This window comes from Macrobrachium rosenbergii, chromosome 11 (genome assembly GCF_040412425.1).
Source record: "Macrobrachium rosenbergii isolate ZJJX-2024 chromosome 11, ASM4041242v1, whole genome shotgun sequence".
NCBI lineage: Eukaryota > Metazoa > Arthropoda > Malacostraca > Decapoda > Palaemonidae > Macrobrachium > Macrobrachium rosenbergii.
Genome location: NC_089751.1, coordinates 28,818,507 through 28,841,980, shown reverse-complemented (window position 1 = coordinate 28,841,980; position 23,474 = coordinate 28,818,507). Strand labels below are relative to the sequence as shown.

Sequence of the window (23,474 nt, the reverse complement as noted above, 5' to 3'; positions counted from 1 at the left end):
GTTGCGAATCCAATCGTATTGCCCGGTGTTTATTAATGAAAAGTAATGGTTCAGATTGCCTTCCAGAATTGCTAAAAGATCCACTACTGAAGGAATTAAATTGTTTGAATGGCCTTCTCTAACCAAAGGAAACATTTCCAAACAGCCTAAACTAGCTTTTCTTTTCCTAACTGCTAGTTTTTTCTGGAATGGTTTCATTTTGTCAGTAGATGAGAGAAGGATTTCTTTTCCATTTTGCATGGACACGTTCAGACAATTCAAGTGTTGAAACATATCGGTCAGATATTTCAGTTTTGAAATCCAAAACTCACATTTCAGAAGTTCACAAAATTTATGTTTATTTTCTTTCTCAAAAATGCCAATAGTTCTTGAAGAAGTTCAAACACACGGCAGAGTACTTTACCTCTTGATAACCATCTCACTTCTGTGTGCAAAAGTCAGCGTGTGTGTTGTGAATCCATGTTTTCACAACTAGCACAAATACACGAGCTTTTACTGGTCTAATCTTAATGAAATTTACCATTTCGACAACTTGATCAAAAACTTCTTTCAAGAAACAATGGATTGTTATAATGTTGGGATGGTGTTGCTTTACAAACGATGCAAGAACCAGTAGTTGATGGAGCTCCATCAGTAGGCTACAACTTCCATTTCTCAAAATAATTATTTAAATTATGAAAATATCTTCACCTTTAGTAGTGATAAGCAATTCTTTGCAACAAAGACACTGATTTACTATAGTATCTTCACCAATAAAGCGAATAAAGGAGAATAGTTGCCCTTGTTGGTTATGTCGGTTGACTCATCACTTGGAGTGCGAAGTATGAATCCTGAAGTTTATTACAGCAAACACTTTCTTCAATATTGTTAGACATTTCCAGAATACGCCTATGAACAGTATAATTTGATAATGGAATTTTACTTATTTGTTTCTCTGCATCGTCTCCTAAAATAGTCTTAACCAGCAAGAGTATATGGTTTCATTTTTATGGCTATCGTTTCCGATATTTCATAAGAAGCAATGTGAGCTTTCTCAGATACCGTTGCTTTACTTTTGAAAGCAATTGCTTGCTTTGTTTGTTGCTCAAATAATCTTTTGAAATAACTTACGTCTTTTCCTTGAAGATTGCAACGTGATGTTCGAAAATGCTTACTTAATTTACTAGCTGAGGCTGATTTTCATCTCCAATCCATGAAGCCATAACTTAAATATCTTTTGTTGTATTTGCGATTGGGTCTATTCTTATTTTTCTTGGCTGGACGCTTCATGTTACTTGATTCTAATAACGAATCTATTCCAAGTTTCATTATTATAATCAAGTTCTTCACTGGTACGTTTCTCGTTTAAAAATCTGTTCATTGTATGGGTAGTTTATTCTTTCAAATATATAAGAACGAACCACGAATTATTATTCACCGAGTGTCTTGAACGAGAACTTTGAAGAGTAATGTAGCAGCCACGGTCCAGATATACAGGACCGTGGCAGCAGCACCTGGGTATCTACCCGCAGAAGACCTCCCATTTATAGGTCCCACAGAGAGGTCGTTGTCCGGAGTTATGAACCCCCTTTAATCTGTCATTCACCACGAGGTGAAGTTATTAACGTGGATTATATGTCACTTACTCTTGCCACGACGAATAGATCCTCTACTGGCGAGGCTTTTAAAGATCTGCCCTTTGCCAGTTTTAAGAAAACAGGCTACTGACACGTTTGTGACAGACCTTTAAATGTCTTCGAGACAAACCCTGAGGCTATTTTTATAAGATTTTTGGGGCTTTTGATTTCAGGTACTTTAATCTCCTTCCTACTCATGCCCTGCGTTCTCTCTCTCTTTTCTAAATCTTACGGCTTTTTTTTTTTTTTTTACATATGATCACCTTATCTATTTTGTCAGTACTTGTAGATAGATGTACATTTATCATTATTACACAATTAGATACTTAAAAGTATTTAATTAATGCTATAGAAATAGGTGATATATTTCTTGTTCATTTTTCGAAATACGAATTAAAATAAACTTCTTTGTCGTCTATATATTATCTATAACGAGGAGTAACGATCATCTTAAGTTTTAAAAGACTACCTTTTTCAATCAAACTTTTTTCCACACCACCACTGGAGTTAAAAGTCAAGGTGCGTTTTGTTTTACAAACGAGAGAGGTTTCCCTGTAGGCCTAATCCTCTCTTTTTATATATAATTTATTCAGAAAACTAGTCATCAGAGCTATCAGTATGTTGATGACAAAACTGTCAACCAACTTGTTTACAGCCACATCTTGCCGGGCATCCTCTTTTGAATTTTTCTACGTGCTCGCTGCATTCTTCCAGTTTTCCGCCGTGACATTGTTCGATGCTTCTTGCACTAAAATTTTAAGGTCTGCCAGTTTGAACAAATTCTTTTTCGCCATATAAGACTTCACTTGAGCCCAATGTAATTTTGATTGATAAGTTTCGTCGAGATACGCGAATTTCTGCCCTGTTTCGACGCTTCATCTCTCTCAAAAATCTTGACCGAGCTACAGTTACATCTTGCCTTTCCAAGAGAAATTTGCGCCCATCAACCTTCTTAAAGAGAGAGAGAGACAGAGATCTGTCTGTATACGAATGTTTATTTTTTCTTGCAAACTTACTGTTATGCTTTATTTCATATTTCCTTGCTTACCAATTTATTCTTTACCTACGATGTTAAGAAATCAAGGTATATGTAGAAACGAGAAATGCCTCCAGACATAATAATACTTTTGTTGATGACCGTGACCACCGAAAAATGCTCCCTAGAGAAAATTTAAGCTGCTTACCCGTGGATTTAAACGCACGTGGATCCGTGTTGAGGTACTGGCAACACCACCAAAATGAGATGCCATATTGATAGAAACTCTGATTCCGTTTCTTGTAATTGCTTAAAAACATTATCAGTCGTGAACCTATGTAATAGACTTGGAATTCTGCGTAACGAAAAAGGTTTTATTTGATATCTGTAATGGGAGAAATGATTTTATCTCGCTGTTGTTGTTATACATTTGGCATATATGCCTTACCTGCGAAGACCCAAACAACCACGCCAGAGAGATCTATACATTTTGGAAAGGGTATAACCTGGAATACTGTATTTTGGTTTAGTCCTACTTAATTCTATTACCAACTGACCTCAGGGGAACTTTGTTATCAACTTTGTCCTTTTCATTTGCCATATGGTGAAGTCATTAACCTGGATCAAGTAGGCTTAAGAAAAAAAAAACCTTTAACGGCTGTCATTTTCGGCTAACATTTCAAAAGAAGATTAGCAGGATATGGAATTATAGAGAACATCTATTTGAGAGAGAGAGAGAGAGAGAGAGAGAGAGAGAGAGAGAGAGAGAGAGAGAGAGAGAGATCAGTAATGACCTATTTAAATCCCCAAGGAAATAAAAAGGGAAAGGATTATCCATTGCTTCTTAAAGATTAAGCCATTAAGGAATTTACCTCCCTGCTCAAAATGTTATGTGGCGAAGCCTTGACTCAGACTCAGAATTATGAAAATCAAACAGTTTTAAAATATAAGCATATTATATAAATTAAATCTTCCGTTATCTTGGGGCGCACCTGGGGCACTGCTCTAAGGGGAAAGAAAATATCATCTTCTATACAGAGAGTTATAGTAAATGGGAAGCTGCAGTGTAGCCTATAAACAGCGCCCTAAACGAAAAAAAAAGAAATATTAGAGAAGATAATTAGGGACCTGCGTGCGAGACAAATAAATGAAATGATGAAGATGGAAATAAATTGAAAACTAGAAAGTGGGACAATGATAAGGGGAAAGAAGAGTTCAGAAAAATACAAGAAACGGAAAGGAGAAATTAAAGAAGAGCAAGCATATGACAACACTTTGGCATTGGTAATTTTATCCTGAGCATGAACTAATACGAAGAAAACACCGGCAAATCGTCAGAACAATTCTGTGAGTAAATAAAACAATTCCTTTATTGAAACGAAAATAATCATATCATCAACCATTCCAGAATATTAAAACTGTAATCATGCAGCAATCACATATTGCAAGGAGAACACAACACATAGTGCACTGTAACTCAGTCGTGTCCCTGAGCAAGTCTATATAGCCGATACATTTTAAACAGATATCGGTGATACTGGAATAAGCCACAGAGTTTTATGACTTCAGTTTCGTTTATTAAGCTACTTCGCACTTTCGTGCTCTTCATCAAGCTCACCTCCTGTACGCTTCGCTCCCGTAGATAGTTATGCAAATAACAACATGCCAACACTATTGTTGAAGTTATGATAGGAAAAAGACGAATAGCAAACAAGCTTAAATACTCTCCTTAGAGTTCCGGAAGCTTTCTGAACATTATTTAGCGACTGAAAATATCTTATTTGATGAGGTTTCTTTGCGCATAAGGCTTCATTAGGTTAAGGCCGCCGCTAACGCTCAGACTGTGCAGGCATAACTGAACCCACTAACGTTCAGTTATACCTTAGGCCAAACTGAACGTTAGTGGGTTCAATTTTGCCTGAACAGGTCGAATGTGCAGGTATAACTGAACGTTAATGGCGGCCTTTACCATGGACACCGAGAGAGGTCTCTCGGTGGCCATAGCATTATCCGTTAAAGGAAACGGACCACCCAACTCCGGCACGGAAGCATAGAGCAAGCTCTTATGGTAGTAAGCAATAGTAAGTGATTCAGAGGTGAATGTGTGTGTTTTTTTAATGCACCACTCTCAGAAACCCTACTATAGGTACCAACATTTATCACTATTATTTCATAGCTTGCATTAACAACTGACACTGATACAACACTGAATGTACATTTGTAATTATAGTAACTCGGGCCGTCCAGGGGGTGTCTTATAATTAGCATGTTACCCTTCTATGACCTCAACTCAATGGTAATAATGCCATCTTATTATAATTTCACAAGTTACTTCTGTCTATTCACTTGTTGTCTGTGGTATCTTTGAAAGAAAAAGGAGAAAAAAGATGTTGAAGTTTATCATTGTCATATCTGCTGTTCGGATGAAAGATTGCAAATTTTGCAGTGATTGTTTTTCTGTTTCAAATTTGTTTGAAAGCAATGGATGTCAAAGAACTATCGAAAAATTTATATAATAATTTCATATTTGCTGACATGGGTGTTAGACCATGAATGAATGAATGAAAAACTTATAAAAAGATTGCGCACAGAGCCTGGTTACCTTAATGGTCACCCATCCAAGTATTGATCAGATTCAACTTTATCCAGCATCTTATGAGAAAAAGTGCAATTTGCTTGTGATGAATCATTCTTTACATTATAATAAACAATAAAAAATATTCATCATCATAGAAAAAAAATATTTTCCATATTCCAACCGACTGAAAAGAAAATCTGATCAAGAATACTCGTAGTGATCACTCTTTCAGAAGGAGGAAAAATTCACTCTCCTAAACAGGTTGTTAAATGCTGGAAAGCAAAATTCCTGTCAGTCCTACTGGCCCTCCTGACAACAAACAACTTTTATGGCGATCAAGCTTTGAAAAAAGAATCCTTTCTTCCCGTTCAGATTCGAGGTTGGTCTAGCGTTCATCTTCATAAAAATTAATCAACCCTGTTCCAGCTCTATGTACGCACTGAAGAAATATTACACTCAAACTTTCGAAGGGGTGCCGTTATCAGATGATTATGACTTTCAACTTGCAAAAACAAAACTTGCTCCAACCAAGGTGAAGTGGGTGAATCTGCCATTAGAGACCAAACAAACCCACCACGGCCGACTCCTTTGCCCAGACGTTATCCATCTTTGTTTGAGTGACGGCGCGTCTGCTGTTCTCCCTGCTTGTGATATCGTTAACCGTCTACCACTAGTGCTCTGGGCTGTAAGGGTAATGTTCCATTACATTTCCAAATAACTATATTGCTTATCATCATTCACTAAGTATATTAGTATGCGGTTCCCATATCGTTTTCCGACGTGTTAGAAAGCTGCACGATGTACTCTTATTGTGAAGACAGACAGATAGCGAGAGAGTAAACTTTAAGGCAAAATATTAACTCTAGACAGAATTTTTCTACTCTACAATCAACGATTTGCAAAAGACCCATCTTCGAAGTCATAATTTCATTATTGTGTTTATGCTTGTTTTTTCTTACAACTGCTGATACATTGTTTACTTTTATCACCACGTAGAACCTTCCACTTTGCTTTTTATTCATGTATGCATGCTATTTTCTGCAAAGGCCTGCTAGGTAAGATCATATTCATGTATGTAAAATTTAGAATGGACGAAGCAATCCTGATATTATTATTATTATTATTATTATTATTATTATTATTATTATTATTCAGAAGATGAACGCTATTGATATGAAAAACTATTAACAAAAAGAAATTTCCTGATATAAATGCCCAATAATTTACCTGAATGTATCATAAAATCCATGTAAATGTAATTCTTTGGTTTTTTACCGGACTGGAATATATATATATATATATATATATATATATATATATATATATATATATATATATATATAATATATATATATATATATATATATATATATATATATATATATATATATATATATATATATATATATATATATATATATATATATATATATATATATATATATATATATATATATATATAATTTGTGTGTGTATAATTTTTGCATTGCAGTGACATAATTGTCACTCTGAAACTTTCTTTCCTGTTTTGCAACCATACTAAGCGCTGTCTGCGAAGCCGTCGAAGTTATTACGATTAATAACCAAAAGGGAAAATTATTTCCGCTTTCAAGCATCACCAATCTCTCATTTCGTGTAATTCCGAAATGTTAAGTTTTGCGTGAGATGCCAACTCACCCGTGTTGTGAGTCCCACAAAAGATAAACATTATCTTCATATTAGCTGGGTGGCTTAACAGTTTGTCTTTCCTTACCCTGGTAAAGATTAATTGTTTGTTTTCATATTGGCGGTAAGAATAACACCTCCCTTTCACTGACCTTCCTAGAGGATAAACATTGTCTCTCTGTAGCTCATTTTATTTTCAACGGTGCCACTAAGTTTCTGTCCACTGAAATCTTTTACGAGGGTCACTGTGAATATACTGAAATTTCTATTTTCGTTCGTATTATTATTATTATTATTATTATTATTATTATTATTATTATTATTATTATTATTATTATTATTATTATTATAGCTGTATCCACGGCATTTAATTTATACAGTCTTCTCCATTCTTCTTCATTTTTTCCTCAGCCTGTAGCTGGCAGATCAGGTTTCCCAAGGACATACAAAGATTTCTGTTTTATGAATGAATTATTATTATTATTATTATTATTATTATTATTATTATTATTATTATTATTATTTTAGCTGTTTCCACGGCATTTAATTTATACAGTCTTCTATAATAAGAAGAACAGAGAAGACTTTATAAATTAAATGCCGTGGAAACAGCTATAATTTTTAATGCAACTGCCCTCACAGGTCTCCTCTCTTATTATTATTATTATTATTATTATTATTATTATTATTATTATTATTATTATTATTATTAAACCTCTGTTTTTTAAAACCCAAATTTTCTTCAGATATTCATGAAATTTGTCAAGTGGGACCCCTTGGTCCCCTGATTGTGACATCAGTCCACATTCAAGGTTACTATGCACCCCCCCCCAAAATGGCAAAAATCATCAAAATCTGAATATAGATAACTACCTAAATTACAACTTTGAATGAAATTTGTTCGTTCTCTCACTCTTTTACCAAATTTTAGTTACACCTCCATGCCTTAGGGTATCCCTTCCAATATGACGAATAATGTTACGCATGCAATTTCCATCGTCCTACATTTTAGCAATAATAATAGAACCAGAAATGACACGTTCTGCGCCATTCAGCTACGTTCTCCTCTGCGCTGAGCTGCAAAAATTGCTGGAGATCACATTTGAAAGTGCTCACGACTAAGGCCGATTTTTCACGGGATTGTCAGTCAAGGTTCCTAAATGTTATCACATCGGGAACAATGACTTTGGAACAACTGGAACTTTTCCTAGCATAGTGTATTGTACATTTTACATTTGTTACTATTATGATCATTATTGTTGTTGTTGTTGTTTATGAGAAAAGTAAAGAATGACATTACATATAAGCTTTCGCAGAAAATGCACGCTAAGAATAAGAAAACAGCATTCAGATCACAGAGATGGTTATTATTATTATTATTATGCATAAGACGATTGACGAATTGACGCGTATAATGGTTCTCGTTTTGTATAGCAATATCCCTTATAAAATCTATATTCATGCATGAGAAAAAGTAAAAGTCTCTTTTATATTTTACTGTAATTCGTGGATCCAACGTACGATCGACATGTTTGGGGCATATCTAAGATTTGTTTTTCATTTTATTGTTCTAACACTCAATGAATTTGTGGGGATGCATTTTTATAGATAACTACAAGTCATTATTTATTTACACACACACACACACACACACATATATATATATATATATATATATATATATATATATATATATATATATATATACTGTATGTGTGTGTGTGTGTGTATATTTATGTATGTGTACAAACATATATACATATGTTGGTGTGTACATGTGTGCGCTTGTCTGTGTGTTTCACGTAATAATCATAATTCTGCGTTTCAAAATAATTGTTAGTAATCACTGTTAACAATTAGCTATTCTAATTAAATATCCTTATAAAATAATCATTCCTAGACGTATCTACCACCGTAAGAAGCTAATGATATAGTTCGAGATGATCTTCCATTTTTCTCCTCTGGTTCTGTAATTTTTCAATTTGCAGAAGATGTTCCTTCGAAGGATTCTTTGTGTTCTCATCTCGTGGACGTTAATGGGAGAAGTCGCCGGAAAAACGCTTCCTCTGGACACTGGTAATTACGTTCTAAAGTACTCACTGAAGATTAAACACAATGTTTAGTTGTTTAGATGTTTGAGAGACTTCTGTTTTTGTATGTGAATATCTTGACAGCTTTTCCGAAAACCATCTTGTCAGTTTAACTTAACATAACCGAATCATGTAAAATAGATAAAGCTAATTCTCGAAGAAGGGAATTAGGAATTCCCAACACTTCTTTCGATGCCCTTAGCTTCCCATTAATGTTCTAGACGATACGAATAAATACCTAGAAAAACTTATTAGAGTACCAACTACTGCAGTTTAAACTGAACGAATGTTGGTTTTATTTTTTATATTTTTGTAGATTCAATTGTACGTTACTCTTTATCCTCAGGTGCTCTTCGATCTGGAGAACCAGTCTCTGAAGACCCCCTCTCCATAAGGGCCGTGTCATCTAGAGCCAAACACCAAAGTAATGACCCTCCAGTTGAGCATCAGGGAGAACCTACAGACGATCTGAGTCCTAGACTCATCATTTCGTATCTTCCAGCTGCGTTCAACTTCGAATCGAATGACTGCATTAAGGTGTGTCAGACGAGGTCGCACGAAGGAAGCTGTGTTATAGATGACTCTTGCTGCTCTGAGACATACTCAGGAGCAGCCTACCTGCAGTGTGTCGTTGGTTCATGAACGGATCTGTTATAGTTTGCTTTAACGAGGTTTGTGAGGATTTTTGCTGAGCCATGTATATAATCTTTATTTGGCCAATTCAACTATTGTCATTTTCATTCACTTCTTGACGTGGCATCGCCTTCAATTTGTAAAAAGGTGTAATATAACCCTTTTATTGAGAAAACTAGTTTTATATTGCGTTCATGGGGTCTATTTAGTTACAATCAAACAAGCCACCATATCTCTGGAGCAACAGGAAATCTGCGAAACAAAATCTGCCCAACATTGGTGTTATGCTTTTGCATTATTTTCTCACTATAATGTTCACCAAATCTGATAGCGGATAAGGAAATTATATTCCAAGTAGCATTTTTTTCCTTGATGTCTCATAGCATTGTTTGTTACGGTTTACTTCCATCCAAAGGTAAATTTCAAATATGAATTTCACATGTAAGTGACTTACAAGTAAATAGAAGCATATCCCGTTGGAACCTTATGATCTATATTGTGAATCCGTATTGCTCTCATTTCAATACGTCGAAATTTACTTTCATCTAAATTGAACCTTTGGCCATTTTCTATATAATATTCTGCAAACGAAGGCTGATTTCAACTTCAAAAGTAAGTTGAATAAGTCTGTGAAGAAAGGTAAGAAATGAAAAAGCACAAAATTTAGTCTTGTTTAATTTCCTTTGGTTTTTGTTGTAATGCGAATAATCCTATGATGTTTACTTTAACAGGGTACTACATAAATTGATATTTTATCATATTAAACGCGAATCTATTTAAAAGGAAAAGTATGTCAAAAGAAAATAACTGTATCCGATCTCTAGCCCACACACACACACATCGCAATATATATATATATATATATATATATATATATATATATATATATATATATATATATATATATATATATATATATATATATATATATATATATATATATATATATATATATATATACTATCCATGAAATAAGGTGGCACTGGCAGGTGGCTCCTTCGAGCCTGCGACCCACCATAACCATCTACGTACCAAGTAATAATTCACTGCTGATCTCTACAGAAGCACAAAGGATTCAAAAGATGTTTATCAAGCTTTCTGGCTCGCCTAGGAATCGAACTAGGAGCTTTTGCTGCTGAGGTGAGGTCTTAATCACCTAACCACTGGACCACGAGTGAACTCATCCCCCACTATACACACACACAAATATATATATATATATATATATATATATATATATATATATATATATATATATATATATATATATATATATATATATATTATATACACATATAATATATATACACTGTATATGATTAACTTACGGTTTTCCAAAGAAAATGACTGGCATTAGTTAATGCCTTGCTTTTTCCGTTGGACGTGTAAATAAGACATTCAGAAAATAAGTGAAATGAAATTCGATTAAACAAATAAAAGAGATAACAGTAAGTCAGTCGGCAGAGAAAGGTAAGTTTCAAGCAAGAAGAAAGTTGAGAACTTTTGTCTATCTGAACCTGTTTAAGTGGATTTTGGCTAACCCCCTGTAAGCAGACCATAGGGCAATTCTAAGTAATAGCTCCGCACGGAGATTCCGTTTATAAATGAAATTTTTTGACTGAACATCATAGAAAAGGGTGTTTATGATGCAGTACAGGTGAGATAAGTTATGAAATTTACCGACTTTCGTTTAGGTTTTAAACAAACAAAAAAGAGTCGCGAGACCGCATATGTTTAGCACCAGCCCCTCGAGGACTAACGTAAAAACATAAACAGGAGAAAGTGAATTTCTCATATTATTTCGCAGACTTCTCAAGTTATCTCGCCTGCACTGCATCATATATACCCTTTTCTATGTTGTTCTGTCAAAAAATTTCATTAATAAACAATATCTCCTTATGATTACCCACCATGGTTCACAAAATGACAAATATAACCGATCACTTATCTGCCTCTTCCGGGTATGCAGCAAGAACGTAGAACAGAGCATCATGACACAGTAGTGAATTCCTTTCCTGCCAGCTCTCGAACCTTGCTTGAATAAAAGATCCTTCTTAAACAAAAGGCCCTGGAGTGACGGGGAATACGTTCTAAGTGACTTCATTAACGCCGAATTTTTTGGACTCGCCGTTGCGTTAATTTTCTTTTAACGAGCTTCGACGCAACAGGGTCCCTTATGGGTTCGTTGCACGATAGAGCGATCCTCTTTGTTTTTAAAATTAGCAACCGAGAACGAATTCCTCTTGTCTTTGGGTTCTGGGTTCGATGCTTATTTGTGTGGAGGATGTAAATATACCAGAGAGAGAGAGAGAGAGAGAGAGAGAGAGAGAGAGAGAGAGAGAGAGAGAGAGAGAGAGAGAGAGAAAGGATTTGATGAATTCTTAATGAATGGTTTAGCCCTGGTGGAGTGAAGAATATCACACAGAGTGCTCCCTCATTTTTTCAGTGTTTTTCTCCTCTCTTCTTTTATGCCTCTCTCCAATACCGGCTGTGACCCACTATAAAAAAAAATAGTCAGCTGACAATCAGGTATGTAGTATACTATTGAGGTCAACAGTAACAACGGAGAGAGAGCGAGTTCTAACTGAACGCATGTACCTATCACCTACATATAAAGTGAATCTGTCAACAGAAATTGTTCCTATGAAGAGATCCGAAGGCATTGCTTAGATACAAATTTGTGATCGCTAAACTTAACGAATAAAGTCTTGTAATCTGTGTATAACGTTTAATTTTTATCTTTATGTGTGCGCTTAGGAAGTAACTTCTCTCTTCTGCAAGTGCTTGTGAAAAGTATGACCGAACGTGAATCACGCAAGTCTTTAAATGTTAAAAAGCTTATTTTCTTTGTAGTAAAGGTGAGGAATGTAATAAAAGCCATTAAATTCTACCAAATTTTTTGTCCCTCATATCAGCCTAAATGAAGAGAAAAAGCGAACGTTCCTGTAAAAAGTTGATAAAAATGTTTCCTTGAAGTTGATAAAAATGAGATATATTCTGGCAATCATTCAAGGTCTGTTAGCCTCAATTTTCCCCCTTTAAATGCACAAAGTTCCTAACGATTAATTCTTGACAGTATGCAAATAAATGGTCATATAATCCTTAGGCAACGAAGTTAAGTGTACCTTAGTTTTACCAGACCACTGAGCTGATCAACAGCTCTCCTAGGGTTGGCCCGAAGGATTAGACTTATTTTACGTGGCTAAGAACCAGTTGGTTACTTAGCAACGGGGCCTACAGCTTATTGTGGAATCCGAACCACATTATAGCGAGAAATGAATTTCTATCATCAGAAATAAATTCTCGAACTCGGGGCTGGCGAGTGCCAGTCCACAGCTCTACCGACTCTCCCAACGAAGAGCTCCTTATGCAATGACATTAGATGTTCTTCATAATGTACATTAAGCCTCTCACTTACCTCGTAAAAAAATGGTTTAGTGACTTTTAAGAGTTATTCACTCTCATATTCTTTTCTCTGAATAGAAGATGCTTACAGTCAGGTGACCCTTTACTTTCTGTTCACCAGAACGTTTCTCGCCAATAGAGCTCTTGGCATTAAGAAGGTTGTGACTTTTAGTCATTATGAGATTTACAAAACTTTCAGCAAAGAGTTGCATCGTCTCTTTCTTTAAGTATTACTTTACCTCATAACCTCTGCTTTTCATATATTCTTGGTGGGCATATCATAAATTATTACAACATCGAACTTCTTAATGACCGGATATTTTTCATCCACGTCCTAATGTATATGCTCGTTTTTGTACCTAATGGGTCATTTAACCGATTCATTTATTCAGAAAACATCGCGCTTTTCACTTTGCTAAATGTTTGTATTTTTCATTAATGCTAAATGAAGAATCCTAGCTGTTAGGAACAGTCCTATAAGGGCTAGCGCTTTGCTGAAGACCTATGATGGATTTATGAATACTATGCGGCAAACCAAACAACAAGGGTACACATCTACAGTATATGTAGGGATGTAGGAAAGTATATATATATATATATATATATATATATATATATATATATATATATATATATATATATATATATATATATATATATATATATATATATATATATATATATATATATATATATATATATATATATATATATATATATATATATATATATATATATATATATATATATATATATATATATATATGTGTGTGTGTGTGTGTGTGTACATGTATATATATATATATATATATATATATATATATATATATATATATATATATATATATCAGCGGTAATTGGCCCACGTTTGCTAGATCCGCGGTTCCTTCGTGGCCCGAGGCCAGCCAGTCCACCTAGTTGTAAAATGGGCACCAGTGCCCGGTGAGGTCAAGAAAAAGGACTTCCTGAGAAACCGAAGGCTGCATGTTTCTATCGTCGCCACCATCTCCAAATTCGTCATGGTAAAAAAATAAGGAAAAAACAATTTGGATAGATAGATAGACAGATTGACAGATGCATCTGTGTACATTAACTGACCTTCCGAAGCAAATCCAGCCCCAGTTTCTTGCATGTTAAATAAACAAAGCATTTGGCTATTTATCTTTTAGTTTGGTATGATTTACAACAAGCTAAATATTTGAATAAGACGAGGCAGCCAAAACATTTCTTGGTCTTATGTGTGTGTTATGATTAGCTTTTCAACAAATTCACAGGAATATTTACGTGTTGAGTCTTTTACTAACAGAGTGGATTGTAGAATGACCGGTAAAGATCCAGAGATATACAAGACTGGTAACAGATATGTGAAGTTTATGCTTATTTCGTTCTTCTTGAACCACAAGAAAAGTAAGTTGAAAATCTTGAAATGCAGGCAGACTGGCAGCTGCATCACAAAATTTTCTTAGATTCAGTGGCAGCCAAATTATAGAATTTACTTCGGTAGAGGAGCAAATAAGATACGAAGTTTTTTTGAGTCTACCGTTACCTATAATACTAAATTTACGCTAAGCTGACTTACAAACAGTAGATATTTATTCTAATTCAAATTACGGTCAATGAAAGAAGAGAAAACCATCACATTGGTAGTTTTAATATCCACCAATAAGCCCATGAAAATATGACTGGAGAAAATAAGAAAAAACTGGAAGATGAATGTACAAAATGGAAAAAAAATAATGGAAGTTGGCTGATGAGCAAAATCACAGGTATATAAAATATTTCCTTATTAGACAGCTGTGTTTCGTAAATCACGATTCTGCGTCCTCTTTGCTCTTTCTCGTCCAATTCTAAATTCTAGAAGTCATTACAGTCACCTGTATACCATAATTCTGTGAATTTCTTTCAGTTAATCCCCGGCCATTCATAATTTGAGGGAGAAGGGAAAATATACTATCTTATTACGCTAAAGATGGTTTTATTTATTCCTTTATCTCCTTCGACTTGATTCCTGCAGAGTGATGCAAGTCCGTTGGTGATTAAATGTGCAACCCCGCACATTTCTTGTAAGCCTTGATTCAAGGCTAATTCGTCGTAAACAAACTAGGAGGAAATCACGAGTGACTATATAAATAAAAATATTTATTCCAAACACGTTTGTCGTGCAGGAATTTCAAGGGCTCCCGAGCCCAGCACTTCTTTTATTATTCGTTTTTTACTACTCCACCGCCTCTTGATGTTTTGGATATCTCTTTTTTTCTTCTTCTTTTTCTTCTTCTTCTTCTTTGATATTCGTGTGTGTGCGGGGAGGGGAGAGGGGTCATCCGTGCGAGGGTCCGCTTTGACCGGCCAAAAAACACCTCATTTTTTCATTCTCTCTCTCATCAAAAAAGTGGTCACAGGACGTCGAGGAGGCTTTGAATTGGAGATAAATTCGGCAGATACTTGACCAGAACTCACTCTGGCGTTATTAGCATCTTTGATGCCGACAATGAAATGTACCTTACCTGAGACGATGATATTCTGGAGGTCAAGAGGGTCTAATGCGTTGTCTGAAAGCTACAACTGATGTGGCTTGGATGATATAACTGTTTATATGAATAATATACTTAATACAGCATGTATACACAGGGTAGTATGTAGAACAGGGAGACAAGGGTATTCAGTGTTACTTGGGAAGCCCATCCTCCGGCCAGGTTAGGGCACGGCGCCCTAAGTTAGGTTAGGAAGTAAGATCTAGTTGCATCAGGACATGGTATTCAAGGAAAGGTTAGGACCTCTCACGCCGTATACACCTGTCTCCCTACAGTACTCTGCATCGGTTTTATATATATATATATATATATATATATATATATATATATATATATATATATATATATATATATATATATATATATATATATATATATATATATATATATATATATATATATAGTGATGTTAGCTTACAGAACTGTTGCAAATTGTCATGAAAACACTTTCATTTAGTTGTGTTAGCGTTTTCATACACTTTATTTATAATGACATAATGGTGTTATATAGCGCTCGCTTTTCATATAGTTCTGGTTAGAATATATTGTCAAATCATTATAAGGATAAACATCTTAATGTTATATAAACACAATATATATATATATATAGTTAATATATATATATATTTATATATATATATATACAGTATATATATATATATATATATATAAAATATATATATATATATATTGTATTTATATAACATTAAGATGTTTATCCTTAGTGTTAAATGAGATGATTTGAAGCCTAACCAGGCCGCAGTAGAAACGGTTTCATAAGAAAAAAAATAAATAACAAGGACCATTATGTCAATTACAAAATCAATTAAAGCAGCTGTATGAGCTTCTGAAACGCTAACATAACTAAATGAAAGTGTTTTCATAACAATTTGCAACAGTTCTGTAAGCTAACATCACTGTTACCTGATCTCATGAACACTGTTTATAAACCGTACAAGAAAGCAGCACCATTGTAAAAGACATCAAGCCTATTTATGTAATATAAGAATATCACAAAAAATATATAAAATTCCATGGCAATTATAAGAAAATCCAGTAGATGCCTTCGCAAAGAGCATTCAACAACAATTTTCTGGCTAGCATGAAAGATTATTATTTAAAAGCTGAAAAGAATATGAAAATTATGCAGCCCGCTACGTAGCGTTCACATCTATGAATCCCATTTACCCTGAACATTTGAATTTCCATCTTGAACTAATTCTTTTATCAAATATTAATAAAAATTTTTCTTTGAAATCTGATCATTGGTTGTTACGAATCCCAACAGTAGAACTTTGATCTTGATCTTTGACGTTTAACTTTGATAACTTTCCCCAAGCAAGAAAATCATCTAAACACGTTCCTTGACGGTGATGAAAATATAAAAATATATTAATAAAAATCAAGTTATAAAAGAAAATGAAACTTTCCTTGATCAATTAAGGTACTTCAAAATGCAATTACAAAAAAAAAAAAAAAATCTGATGACAGAGCTTATACTAAACAGCAGTCTAAAAGGAAGGTGATTCAGACGAAAATTAAAAAGACTTGATCGACTATATTGTTCCAAATCATCATCGGTGAAATTCTGAGTTTTTTTATCGGAGAATTTAAGAGAGGAAACCCCTTCTCATTGTAGTTCGGCTTTCCCCCACCACCCCCTTTTTTTTTTATTTGCATTTAAGTGCTTAGAAGATCTCTGACACATTTAATCAAGAGATCACGATCAAGATATTCGAGTGTGTAGATAAAGATGTCACCCCAAAGGAAACCCGACCTTAAACACACAGTAGCAATTAATAGAACGCCTTAAATTCAGAAATGAAACTATTTCCTTGGACTTATTCTTTCTACTTTGGACGAGTTTATCAGTATTTGCTTAAGTTTGTTTTGCATTTATTGACGACTCATTTACACATTAGACTAAGTTTGACAGTAATCAGCATTATTGTCCCACGTCAACACAGAAAAGGTGATCGGAGATTGCTGTCTTCTGACTGTTCAGTCAATGTAGTTACTTTTTTCCCTCTGTATTATTTACGTTTTTTTTTTTTTTTTACGAATACTAATTTAAATACATCAAAACAAAGTGAGGAAAACCGTTGCCCATGCTAGGCTATAATTATATTTATGTTTTCATAAATAAAATTAGAAATCAGTGCAAACGTTTTGATAAATAAAGAAGGTAAAACGTTAATATGTCTAATAGACATAATCTTTTTACTTCATCTCATGATATCCTGCAACAATAAATATTGTAGGAACAACTTCCAGTCTTAAAATAGCCAGCATGTGATCTTCCTGTGACGCTTGGATTAAAATTCAATCACAGCTGAAATATTTTATATATCTTAAAATCTAAAGATAGCATTGTTAATTGTGCAATTTGCTAATTATGATATATGCAAAATGAGTGAAGAGCAAAAACATTTTAATTGCTCGTTGCAGTTTTCAGCCTACATTCTTAAACCACCGCTCAACCTTTAATTCACTTCCAAAATAAACGTGAGAATAGTATTAACATTCTTTGGATAATTCCTTTTTTCCTATTTTTTAATCTAATTCTTCGCCAAAATTCCATGCCTTATTGTTGCTAAACATGTAAAAAAAAAAAAAAATCGTTGCCCATCATAGTAAAAGTAAGCTTATGCCTGTGAGCATTGGTTTGTTAATGTGATCCCGTAAAAACTTATCAACCATGTGAGGTTTCAAAATATCAAAACAATTTGTGAGGTATCGATATATGTTAAAATTAACCAAAGTGCATCACTTCATCTAACAACAGTAACTGTCTCCTCGGTTAGTCACTTCAGCCTAATTCACTGCTGGAGGAAGCAGGCTTGAGAAAAGTGCCTGAAATAATTTGATATGACAGTTAATCCTCCTTGATCATCTGTGCCATATTAATACGGCGAAATAAAACAGAACTTCTGCTGTTGGCTACATAAATACTCTATCAAAATCTTACAAAAACTCCCTCTTCCCACCTAGAGTTTAACAATAAGCATGTATGAAATAGTTATTGCATTGTTATAAGAAATTCCCAGTGAAATGTTATTTTAAGAGATGACTTTCACATGATGATAATGAACGTCTTCATTTTTAAAATAATTTTCTGAAGCTACTTAGCAATCCGTGGCCAAACGCTCTGATACCTAGTTGGTTGTGTCACTAGACAACTAGCAATAGGCTAGCTGGAAGTATTTGTCGACTGCATCGGGAAAATCTTTACTGCCTCTCTTTATGTAAGGTGTAGCTACATTAGTAGTAACAAATATTGTTATAATCCCATAGCATTCCCACTGGTTTTATTCCATTTATATATGCTTGATACAAGATAAGTTCTGTAATCAGTTGGTTAAATAGTTTGATTTTGCAGGATTGTCTTTGCCACGTTAGTAGTGGGTATATAAAGCTGTTGATAAAAATTTTTGCCATAGGCCAATATTCCGTTCTCCTAATGAATTCGATTTGCGAGATTTTGTTTCACACTGTAATAGATAACATGAATGCACAAACTTGTACGTATATCCCATGCATGTTTACGCAAAGGTGAGAATCATATATATATATATATATAATAATATATATATATATATATATATATATATATATATATATATATATATATATATATATATATATATATATATATATATATATGTATATATATATATATATATATGTGTGTGTGTGTGTGTGTGTGTGTGTATAAATATTATAATTTATATATTATGCGGACGCAGTAATGCTTACTTTGTAAATAACCATAATCTGATGTCACCGAAACAGCCTTTGATGAAGAAATTCCAATGTCATCTTTTGATATCAAACAGACCTACGTAACCGGAATTCTTAGATGCTCACGTCCCATGTGCACAAAGGCAAATCTCAGGAGAAAAAAAATAAGTAATCGAGAGTGGAAGAAGTGTATCTACAGAACATGACCGTGAAATGTACGCGATGTAAAAGGTGACAGAACCTCGAGATGCGCGCGCAGCTCCAGATCGTAACGGAGCATAAAAGCAACGTGGGCTCATCCCAACGGTTCAGTTGCAACTCGTGCAGTCTGTTGAAATAGTTCACACTGTGTCTTCCGACCACATCACGCCCTAAGAGGCCTTGCGCCTCCAGGGCCACTACGGTAAGAAAATCTTAATTTTCCTTCTGTATTTTTTCACGAGACGTTCCTTAAAGAACATTATCAGTAGTGAGAGACAGCTTTTTATCCTCGGAAATTAGAACATTAAATTTACTAGCGCCAGTGACAAATTAATGCTCCCACTGACGAGTGTGTAAACATTGCCCTCGGCAGAAGAAAATTGTGATTGATTGATTTATATCATATAACTGAGTTTCACTTGTCGTCTTTCTATCAGTAAATGCTTATGTTTTCTTTAGTTGTCGAAATGGCCCAGATTAGTTATCCTCGAACATACAGTATATTAGGTCGCTTTGATAAAGACTTACGCGATTCTCAGTTATTGAAATATTTTTCGTATTACAGTCTCTCTCTCTCTCTCTCTCTCTCTCTCTCTCTCTCTCTCTCTCTCTCTCTCATGGAAAGGCCTAAGTTTATATATTTACCTGATTTTTTATCCTTAATCAACTTCTTCTTCTTCGTTTTAACGTGCTTTTTTCCCATTTTCTATATGGGGTAAGCCCTATATCACCACTAATCATAAACCAGATTAATTTTGTAGGTTACGACTAACCAAAAAGTTTTCATATGTTGAAGATTTTTTGTACCCTTTGCCTGCAGGAAATTTAGTGGCGACAGAGAAAAGGGAATTGAATATTGCCGAGTGCCCCTGACAAAATTAATCAGTCTTTTTCAGCATGCTTCCGAATTTGTTGATTCAGTTTCCCACAAACCACATGCTATTGAAGGGACAGCGAACTCGCACATTTACAAATAACTCGAAGATTTAGAAAACTCCGCTGGTTTGTTTAGATTAAGTCAGCCTTACGCTAGTACGAGGCCTCAGCTAAAGGCGGCCTGAACGTTTTAAAGAGAATAATGGGCCTGATCTGGACCTCTGAACCCTTTTAACCGACAGAGACGCAAGGGAAGACCCGAGTTAAATGTCAATGAAATCTGTTCAGGAGAAAAAGAAGTCCAATGAAAAATGTAGCATATTCAGCTGTTTAAAGAAACGTCGGTCTATAGAAGAAAAAAAATCCTTAAGTTATGTCATCATGCTCATTTAGAATGTTTCCAGTGAGGAGAACGAATTATACGCCAAATTAAGTGGTGATAGCTTGCTTAATGAAATAGGTAGCAAAAAATGAAAGCAAGTACAGCAGAATGAGAATCAAGTAATACACAGTGGATATAACATAAGTGAAGAGTGCTGACATTTAATGATACATCAAAACTTGCGTGAAAACCATCAATTATCCTTCTGTGACGAATTTATTCAACCCAACACATTTTTGGCATTTGGTCACATAAGTCATAGTGTGGGCCACTGAATGTGACGGGAATAATAAACTTAAACGTGTTTTGAATGATTTTTCTTATTCTCGCTTTTGCGCTGTTTGATTATATATTATTATATATATATATTATATATATATATATATATATATATATATATATATATATATATATATATATATATATATATATATATATAAAACATATGTTCAAATATAGAATATATAAAAATTATATTAATAAAAACACGTTTAAAAACGTTTATTATTCCCGTCACATTCAATGGCCCAGACTATGTGACCAATGCCAAAAATATTTTAGAGACTACGTCCAAACGCAAGCAATGGATGGAGCCATTTTTATGCCAGTTCAAGGATCTAATCATTCATTGCTGCTGTCAAAGTAAACACTTGCTCAGGCTCTAAGTAAACTATTTCCCGCCCACGTTCATTCTCCCACGAGAACGGAGAGAGGAAGGCGCGTTGACGCAAGCAGCAATTACTTTGTTGAATGGGTTTTCGAGAAATATCCCATTAATTTGTTTTTCATTTTTGCGCAGTGTATTTTACACAGATTTGAGTGACGTTCGCTGAAAAACGTAAGACAAAGATTTAGATTTATATATATACATATATATATATATATATATATATATATATATATATATATATATATATATATATATATATATATATATATATAGACTATACATATTATATATATTGTATATATATATATATATATATATATATATATATATATATATATATATATATATATAAGACATTGTGTACGTATACATACAATAAATTTCTTATAAACGACTATTAGACATTATTTTTTCATTAACGTTCGTCTTACGAAACTACCATTAGGAGATGCGGTCGCTTCTCCTCGCAGGCATGAATGTCGGTTAAAAGATTACGTAAGAATTTCGTCAAAGATTCAACTTTGGGAGGGTTCTGTGAACTAAAAACATAGTTTAATTCAAAGGTTACTGTATATTATGAACTTGGAGGCCACCAAAATGTATGTTAAGATTTATTTTTACTTTTTTTCACATTTTAGAATGTTGACAATACCTTTCCTACCAGATATTCAAATAGAACTGCTTTGTTCCCAAGGCAACCATAAGGAGTGATTTACATTCAATTTGTTCTTTTCATCATAATCATCATCCGTTTGGGAGATGATTTCCATTAAATAGACCAATGAGAAAGAACAGGAAGGAAAAGAATATATTGTAGAGTAGTATCCATCGGAGGCATTCCATCTGGGTATCTGTAACTAGTTAGCTTATATTTTTTGAGGAGATAAAAATTTATGGACCAATGTATTTTGTCCTCGACCGTGAAAAATGAAAAAAAAAAAATTGCCATTACAATTTTTTTTTTTATGTGAACTGTGCTTTCTGAATTAACCGTTATGAAAACTATCTTCTAAATGAGAACAAGTTTGGTCTTCATCTTGAATTTAACCAAAAATCGGAGAAAAAAATCGATCGGGTAAGATGGGAAACGTATTTTCAAGTATGAAAACGATATTTAGTCTTTCCCTTTAAAGATAAATAATGGAAGTGTAGTGTCTGATGACCCTCTTTAAAGTCATGATTTCAAATTTACCATGTTGCTGTCACTAAATGATTTGGTAAACAGTTCTAACATTCCCACTCATTATTCTTAGACTTTCTGTCACACGACTAAGTGAAGTCCCAAAATACCTCCAGTCTGTATTTTCCCAGACTGCAATGTCCATGAACTCTTCGTTTTCCCCTTTGATGTATTTAAGCACCTAAGTGGTGTAGAGTTCTCTCTCTCTCTCTCTCTCTCTCTCTCTCTCTCTCTCTCTCTCTCTCTCTCTCTCTCTCTCTCTCAGACCTTGAAACAAGTTTTAATTATTATTCTAGTGATGGAGAGCATCGTCAACAAAGAAAGAGGATACACTTTAAAGGTGCAAAGAGTCCACGTTACAGAACAGGGTATGGTTTGAGAGGATCACCAATACCCAAACAACGATCACGAAATTTCCGAAATTCCGTAACATGGACTCTTTGCACCTTTGAAGTGTATCTTCTTTCTTTGTTGACGATGCTCTCCATCACTGGAATAATAATTAAAACTTGTTTCAAGCGTTGTTGTTTGGGTATTGGCCATCTCCTCTCCTGTAACGTGGAATCTTTGAATCTTTATATTGTATCGTCTTTCTTTGTCGAGCATGCTCTGCATCACCGGATGAATATTTAAAACTTGTTGCAAGGGTTAAGAGAGAGAGAGAGATAGAGAAGGGTAGTCACTGAAATAACTCTGCGCCATTTTACAGGAGCTTGGAATTTTATATATTCGCTTCAATGAATAAAACTTAAATGCATGTACCGCTTCCATATTCATTATGAATATAAATGACACCACGTGACGAAGGCCTAGATTCAGTTATTCCAGTTAATGTACGATAACCTTAACTATTTCTGAATAAATCACTGATAAGTAATACGCTGTTTAAATGAAGAGGGAGAGGCAAGGGTCTTATTGCCAACCGAACTG

At 34.2% G+C, this 23,474-nt stretch overlaps 1 protein-coding gene and 1 long non-coding RNA gene across 2 annotated transcripts in view; both read left to right on the top strand.

Annotated features, from left to right (window-relative positions):
• The first annotated feature begins 5,752 nt into the window (after positions 1-5,752).
• Positions 5,753-10,224, top strand: LOC136843572 (uncharacterized). The gene is made up of 3 exons (XM_067112083.1): positions 5,753-5,861; positions 8,824-8,911; positions 9,272-10,224. The coding sequence occupies exons 2-3, from the start codon at positions 8,827-8,829 to the stop codon at positions 9,565-9,567; spliced, it is 381 nt and encodes a 126-aa protein (XP_066968184.1). The 5' UTR covers positions 5,753-5,861; positions 8,824-8,826; the 3' UTR covers positions 9,568-10,224.
• A 9,237-nt stretch (positions 10,225-19,461) lies between these two features.
• The window catches only part of LOC136843275 (uncharacterized), a 38,132-nt gene continuing 34,119 nt past the window's right edge, over positions 19,462-23,474 (top strand). Inside the window, exon 1 of the long non-coding RNA XR_010854505.1 lies at positions 19,462-19,638. This is a non-coding gene — a long non-coding RNA (uncharacterized lncRNA). The remainder of the gene's footprint in view (positions 19,639-23,474) is intronic.

Coding starts and splice junctions, on each gene's coding strand:
- LOC136843572 (XM_067112083.1), top strand. CDS start 8,827: ATGTTCCTTCGAAGGATTCTTTGTGTTCTCATCTCGTGGACGTTAATG. Junction 8,912..9,271: donor AACGCTTCCTCTGGACACTG/GTAATTACGTTC, acceptor CTTTATCCTCAG/GTGCTCTTCGATCTGGAGAA.